This window comes from Leptonychotes weddellii, chromosome 7 (genome assembly GCF_054177405.1).
Source record: "Leptonychotes weddellii isolate Sample4059 chromosome 7, ASM5417740v2, whole genome shotgun sequence".
In the NCBI taxonomy this organism is placed as follows: domain Eukaryota; kingdom Metazoa; phylum Chordata; class Mammalia; order Carnivora; family Phocidae; genus Leptonychotes; species Leptonychotes weddellii.
This window is the reverse complement of record NC_138375.1, coordinates 122,412,447-122,430,254: the sequence shown is the minus strand read 5'-3', so window position 1 is coordinate 122,430,254 and position 17,808 is coordinate 122,412,447. Positions and strand designations below refer to the sequence as shown.

Sequence of the window (17,808 nt, the reverse complement as noted above, 5' to 3'; positions counted from 1 at the left end):
CCCCCTTAGGACCACCTTTGCAGTATCTCATAGGTTTTGGACTGATGTGTTTTCATTCTCATTGATTTCCACGAATTGTTTAAGTTCTTCTTTGATTCCTTGGTTGACCCAAACATTCTTGAGCAGAGTGGTCTTTAGCTTCCAGATGTGTTTGCTTTAATACAAAAATATTTCAGACAATTTGACATTCACCATGCTTATCTTTTGATCTCTGCTATGAAGAACAAGTACTATAGTTTGAGAAACTTAGGAAAATGCTTTGTAAGCAGGAAGGCATCACATACAGTTTTTTTTATTAATAGGTATTGGGTTTTGGGGGGAAACCTGTGGGAGATGCATTAGTATATCCACTGACTTGGGTGTCTCATTTACAGATTTCTTAGGCTGAAGTTTGGGTTTTAAACAATCAGACATATGATAAGATTTTTTTGGTTTAGATATTGTCTATAATCTTAAAATTTTACTTATAAATTGAGTTTTGGAGATGTACAAAGGTCAAAACCATTTTAAGAGTGTAACTGACCCATGGATTTATCTCTCTCTCTCTCTTTTTTTTTTTTAAAAGTAAGCTCTGCACCCAATGTGGGGCTTGAATTCATGAACCTGAGATCAGGAGTCACATGCTCTACCAACTGAGCCAGTCAGGCACCCCTTATTTATCTTTCTCTCTCTCTTTTTTAAGCATTTTATTTATTTATTTATTTATTTGAGAGAGAGAGAGAGTGAGCACGAGAAGGGGGAGGAGCACAGGGAGAAGGAGAAGAGGGGGAAAGAATCTCAAGCAGACTCCTGGCTGAGCGTGGAGCCCAACACAGTGCTCAATCTCAGGACCATGACCTGAGCTGAAACCAAGAGTCAAACGCTTAACCAACTGAGCCACCCAATTTCCCCCCCCCATTTATCTCTTAATAAAGTAATAAATTAGGGGATAGTGAATGAATATCACAGCTAATGATTTGTTACATCATTACACAATCTCTAGCATAATAAAAATTTTAAATGTGTATCTAATATTCACAGAAAAGTACTGTTTTAATGTCATTTCTAACTAAAACAACTTGAAAACATATATTCCAATTTATGCATGATCCATTTAATCATTATTTCTTGAAGACTTCCTCTGCTAATTCTGAGATAGTCTCCATGAGGGAGGGAGAGATAAATAAGACACAACTCTTGATTCTTGAGAATCTAATGAATTTTTCCATTCTAGCAATTGACCAGAGAGCTGTTGGACTTTTCCCCCTAAGAGATAACAATCTACTTAAAGCTAATAATCTTAACAGCATGGCTAAAATAACTGGCTGGGAAACTGTGGAGTCAGACAGAGGTCCCTAGGAATATGATGGTGGGAAGGTTTCTTAAATCTTTCTACTTGTCAGTTTTTCAGTCTGTAAAATGGGGATAATTTCCTGTGCAGGGTCTTGTGGGGAGTAAAACAATGTATTTTAAAAACATGAAAACAGTGACCAGCCCTTAGATCTTCCATGTCTGCTTCTTCCTACTTGCTCACTGACTAGCTTGAGTTTGTGAGTTGGTCTGATGCAGGACTTTTGGACACGAGAAGCTGGCTGCCTTGTTACAGGCCCAGATCATGGAAGACCAGGGCCTCAGTGAGTTGTGAAAGAAGAATCTCCCGTGGTTGCTCTTGTCCAAAGAGGGCAATAACATCATCCCCATTTATGGTGTCATGTGACGCCCTGTCCATCAGCAAAAGCCAAAAAAGGAAGAAAAAGTTCATCTGCAATTGAATAGAACTTGAAGTTAACTTTATGAGTCAACTGGGGGCATACCACAGTTTTACACTGGAAATGGAAATCCAAAGTAAGCTTTTTTTTTCTCATACAGTTTTTACTGTGGGTATTAAAAATGTTTCTGTGTAAGAGAAACAAGAGGACTAAGCCCCATTCCTTTTCTCTTTTAATTTTTGAAAGACTCCAAAAGTAGATGGGTGATAGATATGTACTTTAGGAAGAGTTCACATATAACTTCTGGGGAAATAAACATCAAACTGGAAGTACCAATACTGTATTTAAGACAAATCCATTATGCGTTGATCCCTGAAGACTTTATTCTTAATGTCAAGTCTTCAGGATTGCATAGCCAAATCAAAGATTCATGGATATTTCTTTTTTTTTTTTTAAGATTTTTTTTAAATTTCTTTATTTGACAGAGAGATAGCACAAGTAGGCAGACTGGCAGGCAGAGGGAAAGGGAGAAGCAGGCTTTCTGCTGAGCAGGGAGCCCGATGCAGGGCTCGATCCCAGGACCCTGGAATCATGACCTGAGCTGAAGGCAGACGCTTAACCAACTGAGCCACCCAGGCGCCCCATATTCATGGATATTTCAACTATAGATAATGGTGCAAAAAGGTAACAGCTCACCATCTATTTTGATTGTCATTATAGTTTTTTTTTTTTTGTAACTCTTCAGAGATAAGTTAGAAGCTTTAGGTGTACCTTTATGCTTTTTTTCTTTGATATGTAGAGAGCAATGGGGTTCAGAACACACTATGCTGAAATACAACAACTTACATGTTGATTATATTAAACCAGAGGAATTTGAGAAACGGCAGGTATAGGAAGGACTCTGACCTCCCCCTTCTTCCCTGAAGCAGGTGGTAAGACCCTAATGTGAGAGGAGCCCTCACACATTATCTGGAGCAAAAGAGCAACTATCTCTGAAGTTGGAAGCCCCCCAAGAGGAATCTGAAAAAACAGGCCTTGCTAAGTTTCCCCCAGCTTACTACCCTTAGCTCAGACCCTTTTGTCTTGTCATATTTTTCCATGAGTTTCCACTCTTCATCAAACCTAGTATAAAAACACATAGGCTTAGCTATTTCTTTGGGTCTTCATTTCCTTACAAAGCCTTCTATGTCGTGTGAATATTACATTAAATAAATTTATATGTTTTTCTCCTGTTACTCTGTCTTTGCCAGTTGACTTTTCAGGGCCAGCGAGGGTCCCTAAGAGGGTTGAGGAAAAGTTTATTCCTCCTCTCCAGTAGGTACGTATACATTGTCTAACAATTTATGTATTAATTCAACACTTGCTCATTTATGTTATTGGCACCAAAAATCCCACCAAGAAACCATTAAAAATTTACTAACATCTAAAAGTAGAGTAAGTGCCCCAGTGCACATTGTTCAAATATTCCTTTCACTTCATCTCTTCCACATTTTGAAAGCCTGATATGCCTAAGAGCAATGGATTTTGACTTACAGCAATTCACACCCAAAGTCCTTTGTCAAGAGTATCCCACATTATTATTTGTGGACCTAAGAGCAGGCACATCACAAATTATATTTCTCAGTCAGTCTCCCCTCTTGTGCCCTGGTATATAAAATCTTTCTTTCCCTCTCCCCCTTCTTTCCCAATTGCCTGACCTTTGACCATGGGACTCAGACACAATTCCTGTTCTAAGTCCTTTTTAATCAAACATACAGGATTGGATGTTCTATGAATCTGATTATACTATACAGAATAGAAACAAATTATTTATCAGTTATTAAGTATGGCATTTACCCCTCTCCCCCGCCTTTTTTCTAAAAAGTTTGTTATCAAGGTCTTGATGGGAATATAACATTAAATTACCCTTATGGAAAAATCACATTTGGTTTACCGATTTTTTTCTCTAAGTACGTAATTTATCAATCTACCTCTAGTTAAGAGCTACCCATGTTGGCTGATAATTAACACATTTCTGTTATTTATCGGCAACTGGTATTCAAATGTGGAGCTGAAAAAAAAAATCGCAATATTCTTTTCATGATGATCTGAAATCCTGTAGGTGATGTAGTAAAGCTGATTATTTGCAAATAAAGAGAAGTTACTTGCCAAATTTAGAGTTTCTCATGTAAGAAATTAATACAGATATCCCAGAATGGATCTCCATATTGATTCTGGCATAAAATTTTTCTGGCATAGCATTGAACCCTACATGTGGATACACATCAATAATGAATCATTAAAATCTAAGGTAAAAACTCAACCCCAGAACACACATTCTATCAATCAACTTTTTTCCATCTTTTGCTTTTTGGCAAGAAGCATTTTGACAAGCTTTCTAGAAGCAGCAATGTCCTCACATTGGACAAAAACAAGTCATTCTTGTCTGGAGAAGTACCATTAGATTTTTGTCAAATGCAAAACTCACTCCTCATCCCCCAAATGAAACAACAGTGTATCTGGTTCTTTAGTTTTTCTTATGCAGAAAAAAAAATGAGTGTACACACACAACAAGCACATCAAAACAAATAGCCTGTCATGGATTTCATGACAAGGAATGACTGAATCTCAAAACAATTTCTTTTATTTTCTTCTTCTTCTTCTTTTTTAGATTTATTTAGTTTAGAGAGAGAAAGAGACAGAGCATGAGCCAGAGGAGCAGAGGGAGGGGGAGAGAGAAGTCCAGGCAGACTCCAGGCCGAGTGTGGAGCCCGACACGGGGCTCCATCTCATGACCCTGAGATCATGACCTGAGCGGAAACCAAGAGTTGGTTGCTTAACTGACCATGCCACCCCAGCACCAAAATCTCAGAAGCAATTTCTAAGATTTGAGTATAGGGCCTACACAAATAATAGCGGTCAAAATTCTTCAAATATAAGATTTATTCTGCATTAGTGAAGCCTGCTCAGATTCAGTTGAAATTGTTCCCACACCATCAGAAAAGGAAGTACTTATGCAAAAAATGGAAATTTCTTATTTTTTTTTTTCCACCTGGAACTGAAATTGTTCACAGGTCACAGCTAAAAGAGAAGAAAACGTGCAGATGGATTCCCCTTTTTTTTATTTTCTCAGCTGGGCATTGCGCATGTCAATGGAATGTATCTGTACAAACAGCACACTTTTACGTTCAGGAAGTGACATGGCGGAACAAGCTTTTGTAAAACAATACTCCATTTTCTGTGGTTTGGGGTAAAGCCAAGGCAAAATTTAGATTTCTTCTATTTCATACATGAACTCTATAATAAACAAAACTAAGTCTGTAAAGTGGATGCATAATACAGCCATTGTATGGGTTTCAACATGACTGCAAAATATCACATTTGACAAAATTAATGCCGCTGAAAATACTTGCCGCCAGAAGCTCTTATAATTACAAGGAAAGGCAATTGGTAATGAATTCTTTTAACTCTGAATTTCAAATCTTGGGACTGAATGTTGCCCATTATTGGAGTTCAAAGGCAACTATCTCTAGAATTGTTCTTTTAATGCTTGTTGGATGGTTTTAGTTGTTCTTTTCTTGTAGGCGCACAATTGTTGTCTTGATCTTTGTGATAAAAAGCTTTGCTGGATCTTTGTAGTGAACCCAGTTGGCTTGGTAACATGCCTGTAGTGAGAATTCCAAAGTGGGGAAACAAAGGCTCAGAAATTATAGGCTGAGAACTGTTTGTTCAGGACTGTGGGAATCTTACCCTGGCCTGTGGGACCAATGGACTCTCTTCATTAGATCCACATTCACCCATAAACTCCCCAATTCCTTGTCCTTTTATCTTTTCTCAAACTAGAGCTTTAACCACAATAAAAACAAATGTGACAACTTCTTTTATAAATCAATTCCTACCCAAATTCCCAGTGTGCTAGAATTCCTCCCCTTCATGTCATAATTCCAAAAGGATGACATTACTTATTCAATGTTACATTCATTTCCATAATGAGGATGTGTCAAGGGGCAAGACATTACTTAAGATGGGGGAGGGCTGCATTTAGGCCTGTTTGAATGGTGATGAGTTGGCTTTCTCCCTGTCCAGATAGGGTCCTTTTTCCCAAGTTAATTAAATAAGCGAATATAGTCCAGCATGATGATTTTAGACTGCTGAGTCTAAAAGTTCAGTCCAAATTGAAGCATAATCCAGTGCAATTCATTTCACCAAAGAACACCATAAAATGGAAAGAGAAAACAGAGCAATTTCACTTTTTTTTTTTTAATGGGGTGTAAAGGTATTCTTCAACCAACTGACACTATGTCATCTGATTAAGCAATTGTGACTTGGAAATGCCAGGAATTTTCCTTTGTGTGCCTAAATAATGCAAGTTGAATTCAGCAGTGTTCATATAAATACTTTAATTACACTGAAGCTTTATCAGCAGGGAGTCATGGGAAGTATGTGAAACACTGGATAAACATTTTAAAAAGCAAGAACCATTCAAGGTACACAAAAGACAGGACAGTCATAACAACAGCAACAACCACAACAAACTAGGGAAGCCGGTAGCTCAGTACTTTTTATGAGCCTAGGATCCAAATGTTTTTCTTTTCTTTTTATTTCCCACCATTGTTTTGGGTAAAACACCTTTAAAAAGACCCAAGAAAGATGAGGCCTGACAAGACTGACAAAACTGAAGGAACTGAAGGATTCTGAGTAGTGTCTTGTGAGAAGAAGTCAAAAGAAGCCTGAATAATAGTCATTTAGAGAAATTGAATTTGCAGCGTGTTTAGGCTTGGACGTCAGGTCCGAAAACTGAGGCAAGGATAAACATAAATTCCTTTTAGGAAAGCTTTAATAAATGTGTTTAAACTGGATAGGATGCCTTCCTGATGTGACATTGCATCCGGACCCATAGCCATAGATCACTCTGTTTTCTACGTGGTCCTCGCTGCCTTCAAAATTTCCTTCTGAAATTTGTAGCCCCTGAGCATAATGGAATGAAAATTTAATGTGGTGTTAGCTCCAGTGTTACAACTTATAGCCATTAATTATTGACCGAGCAATTCACAGCTTCATACAAGGAGGAAAATAAATAATGAGAAGGAAATCATGCCACTTACTTTCAGTGGAACTTCAAGTGTACTTTTCTTTTTTTTGCTCTGAGTGTCTTGGAGCTCAGAAGCCAATCTAAATTTCATCACTGCAAAGTTGATGAATTATCACTGCCATATTTCCCTTTTCCTTTCCTTGGTCTTGTTTTCTGATCTTTTCCTCTGTCTCTTTCTTCTTCTTCTATTTTTTTTACCACCATTTCATGATACATAGATTTGTTAAATGCTGCTTTACTTTCTGAAAATAGAAATCTGATAGCTATAGACACCAATATAGTAAGGAAAACACACTATATGAAGAAATGTTTAATCACACTTTTCAAGCAATGTTCACGTGGAAGACAGGCAGTGAGGTGAGAAAAGTGTAGGAGAACTGAGAATTTTGTGGATTCTGGGTAATATTGGGGCTGGATTTATCCCATCTGTTTGTTTTGTTTTTGATCAGATGATCTTTGAGCACCAACATTCTGTGACTCAATAAAATGAGTAGCTCTCAATAAACAAACAAAACTTTGTTTTCAGATTCTCTCTTTGAGCATGTGAATTAAAAAAAAAAAAATTAGGTGCAGACTGTGGCTTAACTCATGGGTCCGCATACTGGCTGATCATCAAAATCCTTGTCAACTTGTAAAGCACAGCTCCCATGTGTTGATTCAGAACATTTTGCACTGTGGTCTGGGAATTGCGTTTTTTTAAAAAAAAATTAACAAAAATCCCCCAGAGGAATCAGATGAATGGCCAACATGATCCAATTGGATTCCCCCAGTTTGGGGTTTTATTGTCATTGCTACAAGGAAATGTTCTCCATTTGGAACCATTTAAACCAGAGACACGGAGCCTATATTTTCCCTAACTGTATGCTGCCACAGTTACTTGATAAAAATTTATGACCCCTGGTATAAGCAAATTCTCATTTGATACAGAACTGCACAAGCAAGCCTCTTATTTTTATGTCTTCTACTCAGTAATTTTTTCTTCATTTCCCCTGTTTCATATGTAAAAAACACTTATTCTCAGGTTTATCTCCCAGCACACAAAAATCTCAGAAACTTTTTCTCCCTGTCAGCTTAAAAAAACTGGTTCCAACTCTTCCATAGATTCTATAAACTAGTGATATTCTTTGCATTTTCTCCTTTTCTGCTGAACTCGGTCAAAATAAGTTTCTCTTGTGTGCGAACAAGGGCCCCTTACAGGCTCAGTAAGAGAACGTCACAAACAACAGGTGGTCTTTCTACATGCTTCACAGGAGATGATAAAACCATCTTCTGGGAATACTTGTGTGTCTTGACAAGTTTGTGTCTGAATGAGGAAAAGTTTCTGAAGAATAAAAAAATGGCCCGGGTGCGTGTTTTGCAAAGTTATTTCCTATTCTTGCTGGTGGAACAGAAATCCTCTGCTGGCTTCCCTCCTGTCTCCACAGCAACAGCTCTGCTTCAAGCCACCAGAATCTCTCCACAGACTCGGAGGGCTTTCCTAACTGATCTCCAGTAAATCCTGGCCCCATCTCCCACAGCAGATAATAGAAAATGTATATTGTATCATTACACTCCCACACTCAAAACCTTTGTGAGGGAAGAAAAATCTCTCCCCCTATCCGTCTTAGGTTCTCCTGCAGGGGCCCCGTAAATCAGATTAGCTAAAGACAGATCAACAAGAGAGAAACAAGCACGTTTATTAACATGTGCATCACGCATGTACACATGGGTGTGCTCAGGGATGAGTAACTCAAAGGCGTGGTTAGAACTTAGGTTTACACACCACCTTAGGCTAAACAAAGGGAAAGGGGTTTTGGGCTTCTGAGATGGGCGAGGCAAGTTATGGGAAGGGGACCCGGAAAAGGATGGCAAACAAGTTGCTTAGTAAGATTTGTTATGCAAATTTAAGTCCATTGATAAGTGCTGTTAAGAGTTTTCCTCTTCATGGTAAGAGAGAATTATCATTATGAAGGGAAATTTGCTTTAAAGATGTAAGTTTCCACAGGAAAACTCAGTGCTCTGCTTTTAGAACTTTCCCTGGGTCTGCTGGTTCTCAGTGGACTTAAACTCAAAATAACCCATTTGCCAAAAAAGCATATTTGGGGGTAGGGTATTTTGGTATCCTACCCCATACTTTTCACTTGTTTCCTGTAACACTTAAAAGTTCACAGTCTGAAAAAAAAAGTGCACAGTATGTACCGTGGTCTATAAAACATTCCATCATCTAGTCTGCTACTTCTCTTGCTCTTTCCTTTCTTCTGTCCTCACGCTCACTCTGTTCCATCACACTGACCTCCTTGATGGCCCCTTAGACACGAAACCAGCTGCTCTCAGAGTTTTGCATTTGCTTTTCCCTCTACCTAGACAGCTCTTCATCTAGTGATTTGTATAACTTTGACCCTTACTTCCTTCAGGTCTCTGCTGAAATAACTCCATAGTAGTGAAATCTTTTCCTAACCACCCTCTTTAAAATAGTAACTCAGCCCCACTCTCTCTACTTTGTTTTGCTTTATTTTCCTCCATAGCACTAAACATCATGTGACATATATATTACTAACTTGCTGTGTACTTACTCACTTTCTATCTTTCCCCATTAGAATATAAGTCAAAGGTATTTCTGTTTTGTTAGCTGCATTATCCTCAGCGTAGGTTGGGTAGGTAAGAAGTAATACTTGTTGAATGAATGAATAACAAATCCTAAGTACAGCAGAAGTCTAATCAAGGGTGTTCATTCATCTGTAAAAAAGAAATGTAAAACTTCAGAATAAGCAAAAGAAATGACTCGATATCCTTTCCATGAAATGTGGAGCCTTTATAGCTTATGCACTTTTTTTTTACAACTCCGTAAAGCAGAAAGTAACTTGTAGAAAATGGATGGTCATGCAAATAATTCTTAGCTACAGACATGCAAATCAATTTGCAACTGCAAGTTTCAACTTGGCTGTCCCAGTGTGGAAGAAGCCAGTTTTGTATGTATTTGCAGATCTATTTCAATATTCGTAGTCTATCTGTGTGTCTGTTCTTTGGATTCTTTGACAAGTGTTCATTTTATATTTATATGAGAGTCATGATTTCCCCTTTCTGTAATTTGTATTTTAACAAATTTGGAAATATGCTGTATGTGTTTGTTTGTTTGTTTGTTTCTTTTTCTTTTTGGCCAACGCATATCTTTGGTGTGATCCTTTTTTAGAGCCAGCCACTTTATGTCCTTGAGTTTGTTTGCTCATCTGTAATGACTAAGTGCAGTAATATCTGGCAAGTCAAAGTTATCCCAGAAAGAAGACATGGAAGAAACAGAAGGAAAGGCCAGGGCAAATAAAAATACGGGAAGATAGTGGACGTAAAACTATTGAAAATAAGGGAAGACATTATCTTAAAAGCAGGCGTTCATTTGTTGATTAGGAGGACCTAGCTACCTTCTTAAGAGGCATCTCAGTTTTCACAAGAGGCCGGGATGTTTGATGCTGAATGAGAAGTCTCAAAGAAAATCTTCAGCGTTAGGGGCACTTTTTTATGATTGCGAGAATTGATTCAACCACTGGAATCAGTCAAAGAAAGATAGAATCACATCTCGAGAAACTAAAATATAAAAGTAAAAAAAAATGGGCAAAGAAACAATATTTTGTAGGGCAACAAACGGTTTTCGGTTTGGTGAGTGATGAGAAGCAGACAGATACTGTTTTATGCGATGTGCGCTAAAGCTGATGGGAGCAGGTGTGGGTGTGTCTATTCACTGGAATACTGGGGGCACAGTCCAATGAGGCGTCCCACTTTGTCGAGGATTCCCTCTCTGAGATCTGGCATCACAAATGCCTTCACACGGCTGGAATTCATGCAGCTATTGAGGAAATATTAAGAACTCAGAATGTCAAGGGAGAAGAGGATAAGCCCTACATCTGAGGAATCAACCCAATTCCTTGACACTGACCACAGTAATCACTGGTCCTAAATAGATGGAACCAACACCACCAGCCACGAAGGACAGACGCCAAGAGAAGTCCCAAGGGAACAGCGCAACCCCAAGGACTGGTGGCCACAACAGGGACAATAGATCATAGACGGACAATAGATCCATAATGGCCCTTTGCTCTTCTATTCATTCTCCCCATAGGTATTTTTTGTTCCTCTCTGGTGAGAAGGAACTGGCTAACATGGGACTCTGGGGTGGGAACAGATTCTTCCCTTGTTGCTTTGAAAAAAATTTTTGCTGCTGGTGTAGATGTCATTTCTATGAAGACATCCAGTTGATGAAAGAATCAAGAGGCCAGGTAAAATAATTTAAGTATAATTGGCAACCAGGTTCATATAGCCTGGAAAAAGGGGAAGATGTTTTGTTAATGAAGAACTAGATCAAAGTCTTTGGCAGAAACACACGGCACATTTTCTCAGTATGTTTCTTGACAGAGCCATTTCGTCTGTAGATTTCTGAGGCTTAAGTTACAAATTCAAGGATTATGTTAAGACCAGGCTTGGTGTTAAAAATGCTCTATCTGAATAACAAATCATTTTCCACATTGTTATTGTAAGTTTTATTTGCTTGGGGGAGGTGATATGAGCCATAGGATTGTGATATGTGCTGATTCCAAGGGCCTGGAGTAAAGAAGGTGGAGAGAGAGAGACTTGAAATGGGTCCAGGTTTATTAGTTATAGTATCAGATTGCTCTTTATCTTGAAACTTATAAATACACATTCAAGGATAAATCCTGTATTAATAAGTTGTTTAGGTCCACATCAGTTGGGTGTTTGGGAATTCCTTCTATATATGCATACTGCATAGTTCATCTATTATGTAATCCTTTGGACAGAATCTCTTAAACCATGCCAGGACTTAGCTTTGTGTGCTATTCATGTCTAGTTTAGGCACAGATGATAATTCTACCTCCTCCTCTGCTAGATGGTTTAGAAAATGTTAATAGGTGCAAGCATGACAGAGACGATGACCAAGTTTCACACTGAGAAAGAAATAGAAAGCAAATAAAAATCCACCATGCGAAATGCTCTTGAGAGGGTCACCTTTCCGATCCAGCTACAGGTCCCAGAAAATACCTACATCAAAGGCAAATTTGTTTACGACTATGGTCCACTGCTTATCTGCACAATTTATTAGTACATAAAATATTCTGTAATTTTGCACTACAGGGGATTTGACAGATTTGTCCACATATCTTACATAATACTTGGACAGGCTCGGTCTATTTAAATTTAAATCTACATATATTATTTGCCAAGTTTCTGGGTTGGGTATATACAGTGCTCTGTATCTACAGACAGAGAAACTTAACCTCCACTGATGATCACATTTCATGGAAATGTGTTCTTTCCATATTTTCTGTGAGTAACCAGAAAAAACAATGTATCGGGAATTTAATTTAGACACATACCAAGGTTCATGTTTTGCTCTCACAAGTGCAGTGTAAATGAATCTCTTCTTCTTTCTTTTGTACAAATGCATATATTTCTACAGAGAATTCCCTCAGCTAATTCATGACACTTGACATTAATCACATACACAGATCAACAGAGACTTTGCTTTCATATAGAAACTAATTTAGAACATATTTCTAAATTACTGCTTGTTATTGCAGTCAGTTTAATTAGCTAGCTAATGACAATATCTGTTCATAAGCAAAATAGTAAAAAATACCAAATTTAGTAATTAGGCCATATAATTCCTTAACAGCTCAATTTTATAATGGAAAAGTACAATGCTTTTAGTCATTTTTCTCCAAAAATTCCTCTATATTCAAAATTAGGAATTCCACAGCGTATTCTTCTGACATTTAAAGCTCAAGATGGAGAGGTTGTGTTAGAAAGCGAGGCTCCCTCCTGGATCGTATGTGAAATTACCTGTAAGTCACATTACATCCCAAATCCATTTCCCCTCCAACCATTCTGAGGGTATAACATTTACTCTTTGTCACTAATGTTCTTTTCTGCACGAGACACCAATATGAATTGTAACACAATGAAACGATTTATCTTTGTTGGCAAGTTGAACAATTCCATAATTATAGAAAACTATAGAAAATCATGTTTCCCCCTTTATCAACTCAGACACTCAGTGACATTTCAAGGCTAAGACCGAAAAAAAAAAAAGGTGGGGAGATCAGAATCTCTGTGTTTTTGTTTTAAGAATATCATATTAATGAAAATCTATAAGCCAAACATTGATAGCATCACAAATGCAAACTGGCATGTGGCGTAACGGGGGGCTATGCAAAAATCCAGCCGGAAAAGCCCTAAAATAGGCTAATTTCATTTCTCCCAGCTGCCTGCCTTTCAATTCTTTATCTCTAGCTATCGGGTTTGAATAAATTTCGTCTCCCATACTACAAGTAATGAGGAGGCAATGACTTATGGAAGCACAGAGACCAAGTTAAGACAGAATTAGAATACAATTTTAATGAGACAGAGCTGGGAGAGTGAAAGTGCTACTCATTTGACAGACTTGGCAAAATATCCAGTATTATTTCAAATGTTCTTTCCTTTCTCCAAAGAGACTGTCAAATATTAAAATAAAAATTAAAAAAAATGGGGCTCTGAAGAATTCGTCACGGGGGGAAGCTGTTCATGTGATTATAAGCTAAAAACGAGTTATGAGAGAAGGAATCTAAGGACAGGGCAAATGTGACTTAGAATGTAAGCGTGTTAAGTATAAATACTCCTGTGAAAACAAACAATATGCTTTGGTTTCTCTGGAAGAAAGAAAAGCACATTAACATTCCGGGAACATGCGTCTATTTGAAATGAGGTCCAGAAATTGTTGAGGAAATGGAGAGCAGACAAATATTTTCTTTGTTACTACTTACTTGGAAGTCTATAAAATAATGTTATTATATGGCCTGGAAATACAGTGAAAATAAGCTGGTGCGAAAACAAGATAAACTCATGCGTGACATTCTTTTTCAGAGGGTCGATATCCAACATTCGGTCTGGAAGAAAGAATCCAGGGGACGTGGTGGGGACTGCCCTGGGCTGTGTAGAGGGAAGGGGCCCCTGGCTAGTAAGAGAGGTTTGCACCAAAATGAGTGCATTTATTTTCACACTTAAGAGAAAAATAACAACAGCAACAACCACAAAACAAAACATTAGGGTACTTGTTCCATGAAAAACTTGGATGCCTCAAAATAACAAGGACAACTGAAAGAGTTAAGGACTCCGCCCCACCAAAAAAAATGCAGAGGGGTTTCCAAGCATGTTTTCTCACTCAGTTTATGTTAGGGGATGTCCTATCTTCCTCAGAAACCCAGTGCCTTCTCAGCTGGGGAGTCTGGGTCAAATTGAACTGTTCGGTAAGAGTCCTCATACTCTGCATTTTAAATCTATTCCCCAAATGTCCTCCCAAAGGTAAAAAAAATAGTGTTTTTTGGGTTTTTTTTTCCGCCCCCTGCTCCTACCTACTCCATACTGTTTCTGTCTTTCTTTTAGTGATGATTTCCTGTCGGGTTTTCTAGTGCATAAAACATCTGTGATTTGTTGCAGGCGTTCAGTATTTATTCGGAGAGCCTCACAGCAGGTGCCACTTACCAAAAAAAAGGCCCCTTGGAGCATGAGCGCGCTGGTGTTATCCCATGACCCGAGGGTCACGCTGCTGGTGCTGCGCAATGTTTAGGAAGGGAAGGCTCCTTCCATCAACAACTGATAAAACAGTGTTTTGTCTGGGAGATGAAACTTTTAATGAAACGATAAGCTAGTGTCTGTGTATCTTTAAAAAAGAATATATGGGCTTTCCAAATTATCTGTACCTATCAAATTCTGATTTGCATCCTATAGTAAGCAAACGACCAAAAAAAGCCAACAAAACAAAAAAACCTGGAGCAATTTTCCAATGCTGATGGATAGTTTCCCTCCTGTGCCCCAAGACTCCCATGCCCCAAACCCACTTCCTTGACTTTGAAGTCTGGGTCCTCTAAAGCTGTGAAATTTCCCGGATGACCAACAATGCTGGGGAAACTCTGTGGTGAGAAAATACATTTGATAGCCATGGGACCCGTAAATGTAGCTTGCTTTTCACACCCAATAACAGGGACCAAGAAAGGGGTGGGTTCCCTTTCCCCATAAATGTCCCCATTCTTTAAACAGCGTGTTAGGAATTCAGCTAAAGGGATTTCATGGAGTTATTAATTACCGTTTGTGGATCTCTCCTGCTTTCCCCTTGTTACTGTTTTCCCCACCCTGATTTTTTTTTTTTTTTAAAGATTTTATTTATTTATTTGACAGAGAGAGACTAGCCAGAGAGGGAACACAAGCAGGGGGAGGGAGAGAGGGAGAAGCAGGTTTCCCGCGGAGCAGGGAGCCCGATGCGGGGCTCGATCCCAGGACCCTGGGATCATGACCTGAGCCGAAGGCAGATGCTTAACAACCGAGCCACCCAGGCGCCCCCCTCAATCCTGATTTTGCAGCATCACCCACTGGAATATCTCAGGTAGCTCTTTGGGCCTAGCTCTCTTCAGCGATATCCCACTCTTGACATGCCCTCCTTCCGCAAATCTATTGTAATTTATTGTGCACAGCAGATTCAGGAAATCCAAAGAAAAGTCCAGGCCCATACCAGGAGTTTAAAAACTGCACTCCCAAGTAGAGCCAACAAATCACATTTTGGCACCTTAAAGGTAGTCATTTTTGGGTGACCTGATTAAATTGGTAGAAAAAATTATGTAATATATAAGATAGAATATATGTTATGCATAAAATAGTACAAAATTGGAAGATGAATTTCCTCTTCATGGAAGAAGGTGAAAGAATAAACCTTTAATTGTCTAGCATGCTAGACATTTGCTATCTGCATGGGAAGAGGTAATGCTGTGAGTTTATGCCCATTCAAGATTCTTAAAGAAATTTTGATTCTCAGATAATAGGGTCTTATTCCACAGTCCCACTCTTACCTACCTCCACCCCTGTCTCCTCTACACACACACCTGTTTCCTAATGAAGGACGAGATTTAGTCTTCAAAATGAGAGAATATAAAATACTCTTGATGTGTCATCTGGCCAGGCGGATTTAATGATAAGGCAAAAATTAATATGCTAGATACCATTTAACTCCCTTCAATTTTTAAGAATCTTGTTCACAAAAGGCAGAAGAGGACCTGAGGCAGAGCCTGGGGCTTGGTGAGTCGTGTACACCCTTTTCACACCCAGTGCCCTTGGTTGTAAATACTGATGTGGGAAACAAAGGCAGAAGAAAAATGATTAAATTTCCTTACTACCTACAGCCCATTGGCAAGTCCTTGAAAGGTAGACTGACATTCCTCTAGGGACTCAACTGCCTCGATGTTGATACTTTGCTAAGGGCAAAAGGCAATCTTAGTCCAACCCCCAGGATCCTGTGAGTCTGCGTTAACATATAAAAATTCCTTTGGAAACTTCATTTATCTCTACCCCTCAAGATACCTGTTGGCAATCATCCCCCAAGCGTATCACCCACCGATATACACCTGAAGGGTCTCATGACTAAGGTTTTATTAGACGGTTATAAATGAACTTTTCCCAACAATAGCTAGCCCACTCAAGGTCCTGGAAACCTTGCTTCCAAAATTCCTTAAAGACTTATGCTATCCCTAATCCCCTCCCAATTTGAAAGTATATAATGGGCCACTCCTCATGACCCTGGTGCAGCTCGTTCTGCCCATGCTTTAATAAAACCACCTTTTTGTACCAAAGGCATCTCAAGAATTCTTTCTTGGCTGTCAGCTTCGAACCCTAACGTCTTTCCTACATCAGATACTATATCCCATTCATTCCTTCTCTACCATCTCCTTCCTCCATCTTGGTTTTTAATTTTTTCCTCAGTGAAGCTGTAGGTATACCTTCACTGTGGTGGTCATTCAACACACTATTACTTGTTAGTATTTCCCACTAGACAGTTAGCTTCTTGACATCTGCCTATGTCAAGGATTCCTGTATTGATGGTCAGTTGTTAAAAGGATGAAAACTGACACAGCGGCTAATGTAGATAGTTGCTTAAGAAGGCAAACTTCAGGGCCCCTGGGTGGCTGGGTCGGTGAAGTGTTCGACTCTTGATTTTGGCTCAGGTCATGATGTCAGGGTCATGAGACTGAGCCCTGCATCAGGCTCTGCACTCAGTGGGGAGTCTGCTTGAGATTCTGTCTCTCCCTCTCTCTTGCCTCTCCCTCTGGTTGTGCTCTCTCTCTCTAAATAGATAAATAAAATCGTAACTACAACAACAATAACAACAACAACAACAACAAAAAGGCAGACTTATTCCAGAGACCAGGGACAAAGTCCTAGTGTATGTGAATTATTATGCAGCATGTGAGCAGACAAGAAAAACTAGTTATGCCTCTATTCCTCAATTTTCCTTGTGACTTTTCAAAATGATGCAACAGTGAGATTGGGTGGGACTGAATCAGACTCTGAGCTGGAGTTCCATTTCTAATGATAACAGTAGTATCTGGGCAGAATAGGGCAAATTCCTTAATCTCTCAGACTCAACTTCTCTCTTTGGAACTACTGGGATAATAGTACCTGCCTAACAGGATTAAATGAATTATCATGTGTGAAGTACCCAGTGCAAGCTCAACAGATCTTATTTTGGTTCTCTTTCACTTTCATCCAAAAGTTTCTTTTCCCTGTTGTACATCTGACATTTAGAAACTTGGCGTTGTTGTCAACGTCGAAGCAAGGACGGTGTCAAGGATCAATAAGTCTTGTTCAGGAATAGTGCTTTTCACAGGTTCCCCAGCCACACATCTCATGGTGAGAGGTTTTTCTGACAGGTGATTTCTGATATTCTCCATGAATCAAAAGTATCCAAGGAGTCAAAGGCATTGATCATCTTTTCTTTCTTTTTGTTTTCCTTGATCTCTGTGGTGGCTTTACCAACATTCTTTACACATGCTTCATATAACTTAAAGCTGGCTTTTGACAGGTACATAATGCATCCCCCCTAGCCCATTTTCCTAGGTCCAGAAGAGAATATTTCTTCTTACTATATCCGAAAAATTAAAAAAAAATTATTGTGGTAAAACCCATGTAATAGGGGTGCTTGGCTGGCTCAGTCGGTTGGGCGTCGACTTTTTTTTTTTTTTTAAGATTTTATTTATTCAT

At 38.9% G+C, this 17,808-nt stretch overlaps 1 protein-coding gene across 1 annotated transcript in view; it reads right to left on the bottom strand.

Annotated features, from left to right (window-relative positions):
* Window positions 1-27: 27 nt before the first annotated feature.
* LOC115944585 (uncharacterized) overlaps window positions 28-17,808 on the bottom strand; it is a 264,914-nt gene continuing 247,133 nt past the window's right edge. Inside the window, exon 4 of the mRNA XM_081825778.1 lies at window positions 28-154. Within this exon, the coding sequence (XP_081681904.1) occupies window positions 28-154 (127 nt within the window). The remainder of the gene's footprint in view (window positions 155-17,808) is intronic.